We start from the raw sequence: 12,996 nt of genomic DNA on the forward strand, positions 1-12,996 counted from the left end.
GGTGGTAGCCTGAAAATACTGACATCTTTTAAAAACTCAGAAATGCCAAGAAATAAAAAATAATAGCAGCAATTATAATTGATAAAAATTGTGAAGACCATTGTATGTCCCAAACATATGAAATTTGACACTACGGAGGGGTAAACTATTCATATGAAAGCCAGAGACATATCTGATCTTAAGCAAAATTCCATTTAGCTTTTAAGATGTTCAGTAAAAATAACAGAGTTATAAACAAGCTTAAGCTCAGCTCATTCAAACTCAGAAAAAAAAACAAGCTTGGTTCAGACATAAAGCACCATCTGGCTTATGTCTAATACAAATCAGCAGAGACACAAGGAGCTAAAGCAAGGCAACTGATAGCAGCACCATGACCATTATTGTTGATACTCACAGGAATCATCTAGGATTTCAATGTCATAAAGAACCTTTGGGATCATTCAGATCATTTTACACTTGGGAAAACTGAGGTCCAGAGGAACTAAGTGATTTGGCCAATGCCACACTGCTCAGTTAGTAATAGTAGATCAGTTCCAGGTCTTCTGAAACCTAGGTCTATGTTCTTTTTAATAAACCATGTGTTCCCTTTCATCTATCTACTATCAAATGTATGTAAAATACATTTATATAACACAAATGTAAAATACTTCACAAACCTCAAAGTGCCCTATAAATGTTAGCTATTATTATTATAAGCAAATCTTTTAAATTATATGTTTTATTCTTTTTTTTCCTACTCTCTTTCCTCAGTTTTATACTTCCTTCCTTCCTGCCTACTTCTTAGACTTGCCAAGGATGGCCATGGGAATGGATCCTCAGAAAATTTGAATTATGTCCTAGTTCTCAAACATCTTTGAAAGCTCCACTAGAATGCAGACAATCTAAAGGTAAAAATATTTCAAAAAGAAAAGCCTCCCAATTTCCTGTTTTCTAAAATAATTTAGCCTATGTGAAAAGATAGAGTGAGATTCAGAACAAATACAATCCCCAAAACATAGTAAGTAAAAATCTGTATACAGGACTGGAAAGAAAACTCAGTGAAAAATAATCAACAAAAGTCCTTCACAAAATTTAAAGGACTGTATGTGTTCTGTGACTGTGGGGGACAGCAATACAAATTTACATTTCAATTTTTACATGATTATTTTATATAATTTTACAATTAAGCTAAATAGTCTTCCTGAATTTTATTCGATTATGCAACTTGTTATTTCCTGGTCAAGCCATGGTGGCAAATTAAACAGCTTGCTGATGAAATCAATCAATGGTCAAGAAAGGAGCAGAACTCAAGTTTCTTGGTCCCAGATCATGAATATCTACTTTTCTAAGAAAAGAGTCTACGTTCGGATTGCTGATTAACTTGCTGTTTCCCACATAGTTGAAATAATGTTAAAAACATGCAGCCCATCTCTTTCCTCTCTGTCTCTCCTGTTCGCAATTTTACCCCCACAACCTTTTCCAGGTAAACCCAATTAATATATTCAACACCTCTATTAAAGATGGCTATTGTTGTACCTCTGCCCACCTCCCTATCTCCGCCCCTCGCCCCATTTATTTTACCTTGAAAGTTGTTGAGTCTGCTTGCTGGATTTTTAACTGTCATTTTTACTTGTTGAATTTGACATTCAGACAAGAAGAAAGCAAGGTACTTAAATGAGCAAAAAAAAAAATTTCCAATGAAAACTACTAATGAGAATGTTTCCTCCCTTACTATCTCTCTCATAATATCATACCCCTTGCTACTCCTCCTTCCTAACACATTGAGTTGAAGAGAAACACAATAAATATGTACCAAAAGCCAGTAATCTATGGTGAATCAATGATTTCTCCACAGAAAACAACCCTGAACTTACATAACATACATTAAGGTTTGAGATTTCAAAGATCAAAGCTTAATTATATCATTCATGTTACTGTTAAGTTTTGATATTACTGTAAGTTTTGATGCCAAAATATTGTGCATTCATTTAACTTTTTTTAGAAGGGTGAAATGACAGTAATGAGGGAGGATTTATTTAGAGAGGAACTAGCTATAAATTCAATTTATCTAAAGCAACTTTTCTCCAAAGACAGCATCAAAATTATTTATAAAATCAGGAGCTGGGAGTGACCTTGGAGGTCATCTAATATAACCTCTCATTTTGCAGAGAAGGAGACAAACATCAAAAAGTGCACAAGACGTGGATCACAGAATTTCAATCTGTGAGAGAAGAGACTTACCCAAGGTCACACAGTTAAATCAGTAGCCAACTCAAGATTTCAGCATATGCCTCCTGACTATAAAGCTAGTACTCTTTCTATCATAATTCTCAAAATATCAGTTACTTGGTATCAAATTACCAAAATGTTGTATCACAAAAGTTCGTTTAAATGTTGGTAGTCTGTAATCTGTAACACTTCTACCCACAGAAATACCCAAAGAAATAATATTATCAATGATGGTTCTAGTCTAAAAGGATGCCCAAGCTAGTCGACAAAGATTTAAACTATAGCGTAGTGCAATAATAAGGATATGATTTCTTGGTCCCATGAAAAGAGGCCAATATGGTTCAGTATGAGGGAAGATAGAGGTTTCATTTCCTGTTTCTAATATGAAGCAAGCTCTAGAAAATTCAAATTAGACAACATTTTGTCATTCAATAAAATATATATTGAGCATCTGCTATGTTTAAAGCACCATAGGGACTACAGTGATAGACACAACATAGTCCCTGCTCTCAAGACAATTTACAAAGTAGCAGGAGAGATAATACATGTAATGCAAAAAAATAAAATGCAAAGTGGTTTGTTTGGGGGTTGTTCCAATGGCCGGGACATTGATACAGTCAGAGTAGAACATAACAATGTTACTGTTGAGTTTCTCTCCCTGTTGTCCCCCCCCCCCCCCCACTTTTCTTTTAGTTCTATAGATATCAGTCTGGAAAGTTTGTCCAGAAGTGGTACATACAAATGGTACTGCACTTCTACTCACTGCTTTTGGGCATATGAGGGCAAGGCTCTATCTAGAATGGACTGTTTAAGGTCAAAGACTAGGTCACTCACAAGACTTGAATGTATGACCTGCTGGTCCAGTACCCCCTAGGAACAGGACTGAGACTTGAATTCTGTGAAAAGGCTCTCTTGGGTAAGGCATGGCATTAGAATGATCACCTTGACTTGGGCAAGTCAGCCTTGAATAGTGTCAAATATCTCCTTCAGATCTGCTTCATTAGGACTTTGTCATTTCAGGCTGCTTAGTTTAGGACCCAGAAAGTGCTCCCATCGTCGGTGTTGCCACAGTGGCCAAAAGCATCATGATCTGCTTTTCAAACTTTATTTTCCATTGCTTCTCTATCCACAGCTTCTCTAAACCTCATCCTTTTTATGGTGAGAATGGATGAAGGGAAGATGTGCTAGTAGTTTCTGATTGAGCTAATATGCTTAAAGGAGAGAGGAGGAAGGTGTGGGAATAAAGGATGATAATAATGCACTACAGCCCAGCAGCATTCCAAACAATAAGGCTGGAGAAAAGCAGTATGACCAGAAGCCACCACTGTGCCCTACCTTCCCCTGACCCCAAGTCCTGTGTCTGTCTGGAGTTTGTAACACTATGGTTCTGGCAAGTTCATTGAGAAGAACAAAATGTCAGGAATAGTAAAGGAAATAATGAAAAAAAGAAGATTTAGCAACACCAGATCTTAAACTATATTGTAAGGCAGTAATTATCAAAACCATCTGATACTGGCTAAGAAATAGAAAGGCAAATCAGTGCAATAGAGTAGAAATACAATTTACTGCAGCAAGCAAACATAATAACCTTGTTTTTGAAAATGCAAAGACAAGATTTTGGGATAAGAATTCATTATTTTCTAAAATGGCTGGGAAAGCTAGAAATCAATAAGGCAAAAACTGGACATAGATCAATATCTTACATCATTTACTAAGATCAGGTCAAAATGGATATATGACCTAGTTATAAAGAGATATTACAAGAACATTAGAAGAACATGGAACATATTACTTATCAGACTTATGGATAGGTGAACAATTTATGGATACAGACGAGATAGAGAGCAAAGTTAGTTGCAAAGTGGATAATTTCAATTACATTAAATTAAAAAGGTTTTGTACAATAAAATAAATATAGCCAAGATCAGAAGGAAAGTAGAAAATTTTGGGGAAAATTATAGACAATTTCTCAGAATATTTCTTCAATCAAAAGATTCCAAAGGAAGTCCATTCTCTGCATTGTCATAAGCCATAGACAACTTACCTATTAAGTGATCTCTGACTGATTGAAGGGAACCTGATGAGAAGAACCTCAGGCCATACACAGTGTAACTGGGAGGGTGCCTGGCCTTGGCCGCAATGTCAAGAAGCAAAATCAGTCCACAAAGAACACAAAAGTAGATGGGTCTGCTGTATGTAATTATTTGGTTGTGTCCCTAGAAAACAAATGTGAAACTTCTGAAGAGAAAGCACAATGTCTATCGTGTTGACATAACAAAGTCTACAGAATGAGTAAACAAGTTAGAAAACACACAAAATAAGTTGCAGGAAACATCCCCAAACATAATGGAATACACTGGGTATTCTGTTGAATCTGGAATTTCAACAATTATATGCTTCTTTTTAACAAAACTGTGGTAATCAGTCCTGAAAATTTAATTATCGTCCCTGGAGAAAATCCAGATCTAACATAACTTTCCCCCGTGATAAAACATGAATTTTTTTATTGCTCATCTTAAATGCAAAAATAATTTAATCCATCATTTCCTCTGCATTTTCACTTTGTTTCTACCCTTCATAAGATATGAAATTGTAAAGCTGTAGGTTTCAAATGCCTGGCATTTCATGAAGATAGGCGCTGCTACAGATTAAACATCTAAACGAAGTGAGCATGATCTAATGCAGCAATGATGACTAGTTATTTATCAAACACTTCTCTGAGGAATGCTAAATGCTTGTCAGACATCACTCCTGAACCTTCACAACATAGTTATTGGAAAGGAGAAGCAATTTGTCATATTGCCCTTAAATAGATAGAAAAAAACAAGATCCAGATGTGAAATTAATTCCCCAAGGTCACTGGACAAGTTGGTGGAAGAACCAAGAAAAGAATCCAAGTCTCCCTAGCCAGTGCATCAAAGTATCAACAAAGATTGGTTTAAGGAGCATCCCTAAAGCCACTGATAGCTTTTAAAGAAACACACTCTTCTGGCAGTGTGCTCAAGGACAAATAGATTGTATCATATTCTTGCTATTCATTGGGATAATTTGAGCATGATTAGCCAAGATGATAGCAATATGACCTCAGATCTGATCTTTTTAAGGTCACTGCTTTGGCCCTGTTATATTTAGGAAATGTAAATTCAATGGCTACTCTCTCTGACATGAAAATGCTTTTATTCTGATGCTGCCTTGTAATATGAGGGAAAAGACACATTTAACATGGGTTGGATACTTGCTGATATTTTTGGTCCTATGCCTGCCCAAAACTTACTAGCACACTCTGAAATTTAAGTTTTGATCCAACCAAGTCTATATTATTGGGTACTGAAATATTTCCTTTGCATCTCAAAATCATGGTACTGAAATATTCCTCAATATAAACAGTTTTTATCCAAGTATAAAAAAATCTTCTTAGGGTATACAGATATATTTGTGTCTTTGGAAAGAGAGTTATCAAGTTCTTTCTTCCACCAGTTGTATTTAGGAAACACAATTTAAATGTCCATCATGTGGTAGGGGAAAATCTTGTTCTGAGTCTCTTTTAATATGATGGAAAAAAATATACTGTCCTTAGGGGTTGTAAATTTTTGGCACTGGGCCAGGCTGAGACTTCTGCTATATTAGCACTAATCTGAAATTTCTTTTTTAAATCCAACCAGGGCAAAGATTACTGAGCATGGGGATACATTTCACATTCATGAAATAAAAATTCAAGACTCAATTACCTAGCACAGTACCTCATTATCCTGTTCATTTTTAACTTCATTCTCCCGTATTGCATTGTATCCCCAAATCATCATAAATCCATTCCTAATACATAGGCATTACAAAAGGCACTTTTCTTTTCTTTAGTCCCTAAGAACACAAACTAATAAAGTTTCTTGCTTGTCTAGTTACATTCTTCATACTTATATGAAACACAAAAACCCTAGGGTTTGGTTTCCATTTTTCAATAGAATTTCATGAATTCTCATGGAATGAGGGGTCTATCAAGACATCTCAAAATGCATTAGAATATTTTCTTTATGCTTTTAAAACTTCTTTTATATCTATTTTTGTTCAATAACGTGCATGTAACAAAAATTTTCATCATAATGTATCAGACATAAGGTAGACCTCTCTTGGACAATTTCTGGGAGGTCATGGAAAAGAGTGACACAGAATGAGCCAGTATGGATAAGTTGCAATCTGCATCACCAGAGGGAATTTCCAAATTGATGAGACACAGATCCATTTCTGTATTTGAGTGCTTAAGCATTCCAACCTTCCATCATACCACCCTACATATCGGATTTTAAAACTCACATCTTGTTCACAATGCAGCAAAAATATTGGTTGGGAGTTTTACCAACAACAATTCCCTACACACCTGTAATGAATAGTAGTCTGTGCAGGGCAAGTTTTAGAGCAGGCTGATAAATTATTCTATTGTCTGCAGATTGAGTCAGCTGGTGGAAAATTCTACGTGTTATTTTCAAAGCTAAAATAAAATAACAACTTCTGACTAAATCCTTTCAGAGCCAAGGTGGTCATCTTTCTTAATAACTATCATGAGTCAGGTTGAGGCTGAGTGAGTTATATATGACCATACTGCATCATGTTGGAAAAACTTTAATAACTGTCCTCCCCTCTCCCTGGCCAACCCCCTCCCCAATACTAAACTTTGCCAAAAAGACTCTCGGCAGGGAGGAATGCTCATGAGTTTGGAAAGCCTGCAGCATATCAGAAACACAATCTCCTTTCCATCACCATATTTGCCTTGTCAGTGACACTCAGTTGCTGGCTCGGGACCATGCTCAGGTTTTGGGACATTTTAACCTATGGTCAACACATTTGTGATCTGGGACTTTCCTCTGGATTATCCATTTTTACACTTTCTATACTTCCTCCTGGTCTATTTGAGCATTTAATTTCTTTGACTTTTATAGTTGGCTTGCTCTAGTCATGAGGTTTGATTTCCCCTGAGTGGTAAGGACTGAGGGAAAGAGATGAAATGGGAATAAGAGAGACTTAAGACTTCATTGGTAAAAGAAACTCCCATTGAGTACCTTCTTCTGCAGATGACATTGTCTCTGCAACTAAGAGAGGAGGAAATGAACATGGGTTATCAATGTTTTTGACAGCATTCAAATTCAGTATTCAAGAACAACTCCTGCCTCTGTAAGTCCCAACAGGAACGACATGTGTATGCACAAGTGTGCTATTTTGTAGAAAAAAACATGAGTAGAGAGAAAGAGACATGAAAATCTTGTGTCACTTAAGAAATGGATAAGGAAGTACCAGTTATCTTCAAATTATTGACTTTCACTATTATTAAGAAGACTGTTTCTAGCTTAGGAATATAAATAGGAATGCCTATTTGAAAAGCACTTTACAATGCCAAAAGCAATTTCCTCACAATTCCTAACATACAAAATCTAAATAATGGTATATTAATTGTATAAATGAGAAAACTGGGGCACAGGAAGGAGAAATGTTTGGACTAAGATCATGAAGCTAGTTAATGGCAGAACTGGGACAAATAACAAGCTGGAGCATGAACAGAAGGTGTCTATGAGAGCAAGTAGGTGCAAAACCATACCATTTGAACATTGGTTGAATATGGTACAGTGACAAGAGTACTGGTTTCATAGTCAGAGGACCTGACCTCTAGTTTAGTTAAGCAGCACAATGGGTAGAATGCTGGAACTGGAGTCAGGAAGACCCAAGTTCAAATCCAGCTTCAGGCATTTATTGGCTGTGTGACACTGAACAAGTCACTTAACCATTCTCAGATTCAGTTTCCTCATCTGTAAAATGGGGATAATACTAGCATCTAATTCTCAGAATTATTGTGAGAATTAAAGGCAATGTTTTCAAAGTGCCTCACAAACTTTAATGCAGTACGTAAATGTTAGCTATTATGACTGCACCTCATGTGACTTTGGCTGCCTGACTTCATCTCTCTGCATTTGATTTGCCCTAACTGTAAAATAAGGCGAGTAAACCAAATCAACTCTGAGGTTCCTCTCAGCTCCGAATCTCTAAGTTTATTAAATAGTACTTTATAAAAGAAATACATAAAATATATAAAAGTATAAGCACTTTGTAAAAGAAAAGTCAGATAATTTCTAAAGAGATCTCCTAGCTCTAAGTGTTCCTTATTCCTAGGATGAAGAGATTCATTGTGTCACACTTTAGCAGGGGTCCAGATGATTCATAGCCTTTGAGACAAATGTGTGGAATTGGCAGGTGATCTCTTTTCTGGATTGATCATAAGAAAGTCATAATAAAGGAAATCTGATAATCAGATTTGGGAAAAGGTATATTTCAGACTATCATGTGTGACCCAACTGTTAACATTAAAATAACTTTCAAGCTATTTTTTTTATAAGTAGGTAGAAAATGATAAGACTAGAAAGAATTTGTATTTTATCTGATTCACATTTACTGGATTTCTCCACTATGTGCTAAATGTTGCAGAGCTAAATAGAAATACAAAAGAGGACCTCTATCCTCTAGGAATTTACAATATAGAAAGGCAAGACAAACCAGATCTATATATTTAGGTTTATAGAACTTCTTTGTTTGAAGTATACAGGAGGGAGTTCACATATTTTTTCCTCTTTGGGTTATTATTTGTTGCCCATGTGGATTGGATCAACTATACTTTGATTAGAGAGATGGTGTAAGGCTATTTATGATTAAGAACTTGGTGGAGCTATCTGCATTGGATCACACTTGGATTTCTACATTAAAACTCTGAGTTCCTTTTTGTGGGGGCAAAGAATTAGAAATTGAGGGGATATTCATTAATTGGGGAATGTATGAACAAGTTATGGTCTGTGATTATGATGGAATATTATTATGCTATGAAAAATGATGAGCAGAATTCTTTCAGAAAAACCTGTGAAGACTTACATGAACTGATGAAAGTGAAGCAAGCAGAATCAGGAAAACATTGCATATAGTAACACCAATATTGTACAATGATCTACTATGAATGACTTAACTATTCTTAGCAATACAAAAATCCAAGATAATTCTCAAGGACCTACGATGAAAAATGCCTCTTCCAGAGGAAAAACTTGAATGCAGATTGAAACATGTTTTATTTTTTTAACTTTCTCTATTTTTATTGTTTCTTTTTTTGTCCCTGCTTTCTTTTACAACATGACTAATATGTTTTGCATGACTGCACAGGTATAGTATTTATCAAATTGTTCACCTTCTCAATGAAGGGGAAAGAATTTGGAACTTAAAATTGTGAAAAAAAACAAACATTAAAATCTGTTTACATGTGATTGGAAAAAATAAACCATTAAAATTAAACAGCAATGGCAACAACAAAAATTGAGCTCTTAGTCTGATTTCCTATTAGTCTGGAATGTCTTTGTTTTTTTTTTCCTTTTGTTTTGTTCTAAGCCTTTAGTATGTTTTTTACTGATTCTAAGTTTAACAACAAAAGTCTGGAAAATAATGAATAGTCCACCAGAAATACATTTTTCTTGTCCTTTTGTTTTCTGTTTTTAAGATTTTGTTCATTGATTGCCAACTAGCTTCCTAAAAAGAAGCAGTAAGGAAAAAATCGATCACCCAAAGGAAAATAAAGACTGATCTCAACTGGTTCTCATGCAATCAAGCAGTGTCAGAAAAAGAAAAAAAAACAAAATAAAAAGTCAAACCAGGTTCTAAAATACATGCCATGTGAGAGAAGGAAGACCAGTGCAGCACAGTGATTGAAATAGAGGGAGGAAGGGTGGGATTTGAATCCTGCCTTAGACCCTTAGCAACTGAGTGAAGTTTGGCAAATTTGAATTTAATGACTTCTAACGTCCATTCTAGCTCTAAATCTGTCATCCTATTAATCAAGAAGACCATGGTTTAGTCCCAGCTTCTCTAATTTAACTCATTTGAATACTCCCTGTTTTAGTTTCAGCAGAGATGGTAGATTCTGCCTTCTAATGTCTACCCATTACTTTAATGAGAACTGATCAGTTCATCTTTACAATGTTCTCACTTCCTCAGATTACAAAAAGGAAATACCCTTCATGGAACTATCATTTCCTGGCAAGAATTAAAAAAGAACTAGCAACTCAGGTCACTGATTAATCAATCTCTGAGAACCTAAGTACAAAGATAATTAATTACTCTACTCAAAAGTGTATCATGTTAGATACATAAGATATGTCAAGGATGGCTTTATTTCTTTCCTTCTGTGCATCAACTTACACAAAAAGGGCAACAGTAGCCTAAAGTGATTTAAGATTGGGTATAATTAATTCCATCTCGTCTTAAAGGAGTAGTCACAGAAACAGATATAGATATTACAGATCTATCAAGGAGAGTTGGGCACACTAGCTATTCATTTACCCCAATACTTTCTTTGAGATAATAAATCATTGCTATTAGAATCATTATGAGTGTACATCCCCCACCCCTTTTTCTCAGACGTGGATGAATACGAATATACAATCCTATATGTAACACTGGATTTGGCTGGTGAGCCAGTTTTGTGGAAACAATTTTTTTTCTCCTTTTACTTTTAAATATTCTTTTTATTAAGGGATGATTCTCTGGGTGGGGGATGGGATAGATATATTGGAAAGATATATTTGAAAAGATATAAACAAAACTTTTTAAAAGATTCAAAAATAATTTTAAGAAATAAGTAGTGAATTTAGGAAATGTATGTTTGTTACTAAATCATTATATATGTTAAACCCCTTCCCTCAAGTCATCCCTAGAGGTAACACTAACTCCAGTGTGATCTTTCAAGAAATAAGAATTCGCTGAGGCAGGATAATGGATAATTTGGGACTTACAGTTGGCTTGAGTGATGAATTTCAGAAATGCATATCTCTACCCATTTCTACCTCACCCAGATTTCTGCTGCTAATCACAACAATCCATTCTTAAGACCCTAATTATGCTTCTTCTGCTTGTCTTGACATTCATTCTCTAGGATAAAAGGAGTTGTATTATATGTAAACCAATTACAGAGAGCAGACGAATTTAACAAGAAAGAAACATATGTCATGTGATCATCCAATCATGTGCTTTCCTTAATTACAATGAGAGAAACATTAGTTACAGCATATTTAAAATCATTTCTAAATCCTAGTGATGAATTTTAAAACCAGAATAGAGAGTGGATCATACTTTAATTTAGGATGGTTGTTTCATGGGCTCATGGGAATGCCAGATAAGAAAGGGGGGTGGGGAAGGTTGGCTAAAATAGTAGAGGTTTTGAACTGCCTATCTGCCTGGCTCAAAAGCATTTGTGAGCTAGCTGGGTTGGGAAGATGACAGGCTATATTCCATAGCATACACTATAAGATGTCTGATAAAAACAAAAAGGCAACATAAATAAAGGAAACAATTTTAGCTCAAAGAAACTAGCACAGCTTTAGTTCCATGTGATTGGGCTTAAATATCTCCATTATCGTTTATAAAAAGAGTACAGTAATAACAACCTCAGAGGATTATTGTGAGGATCAAATGTGACAAACTTGAAAATGCTATGAAAACTGTAAAATGTAGGTCACTGTTATCATTGATTTATTATAATTAGTATTATGTGGTCATATTATTACATGTATTTGTAAAGTAATTTATAGTATTGTAAAATAATTATAATATGCTATATATAATATCCAAATATAATATAAAATAATTATCAGGCTAACAGTGCAACAATGGACTTAAAAGGAGATAATAAGAAGGGCGTGACCCATGTAAATCGGAACTGCATTTTCCATTTTTATAACAGACAGAAGATCACCAAGAAATGTGATGGTAAAGCCCAGGAAAGCTATTATAAGCTTATCTTTCTCCATGTGCAAGACTCTCACTGGTCTTATAAACACGTTTACAGTATGGAGAACCTTCTGCCAGATGAGGTATGGGAATATGAATGAATCTTCCTTTGTCCCTGAGTCATTGTCATTTTCACTTAGGCAAACAGGAAAATACAGGAAGTTAATTTGGGCAGTTAAATGTAAAGGAGGAAGAATCAAGCTTCATCCATCCATCCATCCATCCATCCATCCATCCATCCATCCATCCATCCATCCAACTACTTTCCAAAGGAACAAAATTTTGTAGATGTAGACTCAGCAAATATTTGTTGAATGACTAGAAGAGGCTGAGCATTTCCCAAGGGGCTCTCTTTAATTTGACATCATCAATATTTTTTGACATAATCACATTCTACAAGGTGAACATTTTTGTTTTTTGTCCTTAGCACAAATGGACAAGACAAGTTACTTGCCAGCATTTTGACACTTACATGTATTGGTGAGGCAGGGTCAGGCTGAACGCTCTAGAACACAAATCAGAAGTGTCAGTGAGATCATTTGATGTTTTAAATTACATACATGCACAAGTACATTGGCCTGATAAGAAATAGCTTTGGTCTTGCCTTTAAAAGGGAATACTGGCAGCTGGCCATAACGAGGCAGAAGAGCAGGAGCCATATGTCTTTGCAGAAGCCTTGGTTCAATGTTAGAAATCCAAGCAGAGACACCAGGATGATGAGCAAAACAGCAAATACATTTTCCTTAATGTCCTCAGTTCTATGGAAAGATAGAAAATAAGGGGAAATAATAAGATTCTCTCTTTTAAAAAGAGAAAAACTCTATGTCTTGGAAAAGAACAATAGTCAGAATTTATTACCCTTTAAATAAAATCTTAAGTTCTGTACAGGAGGAAAACAAGCATTTATGAAGCTATGACCTATGAGGTGCTAGGCACTGTGTGCTAAGCACTTTACAGTATCCTATTTGATCCTCATACCAACCCTAA

General features: G+C 35.3%; 1 protein-coding gene across 1 annotated transcript in view; it reads right to left on the minus strand.

Moving 5' to 3' along the window:
* Window positions 1-12,996, minus strand: part of PCNX2 (pecanex 2) — a 395,633-nt gene that overhangs the window by 269,180 nt on the left and 113,457 nt on the right. Inside the window, exons 11-13 of the mRNA XM_072647501.1 lie at window positions 12,614-12,767; window positions 12,482-12,514; window positions 4,253-4,424 (exon numbers count right to left, since the gene is read on the minus strand). Coding sequence (XP_072503602.1) covers window positions 4,253-4,424; window positions 12,482-12,514; window positions 12,614-12,767 — 359 coding nt within the window. The remainder of the gene's footprint in view (window positions 1-4,252; window positions 4,425-12,481; window positions 12,515-12,613; window positions 12,768-12,996) is intronic.

Source organism: Notamacropus eugenii, chromosome 2, assembly GCF_028372415.1.
Source record: "Notamacropus eugenii isolate mMacEug1 chromosome 2, mMacEug1.pri_v2, whole genome shotgun sequence".
Lineage (NCBI taxonomy): Eukaryota > Metazoa > Chordata > Mammalia > Diprotodontia > Macropodidae > Notamacropus > Notamacropus eugenii.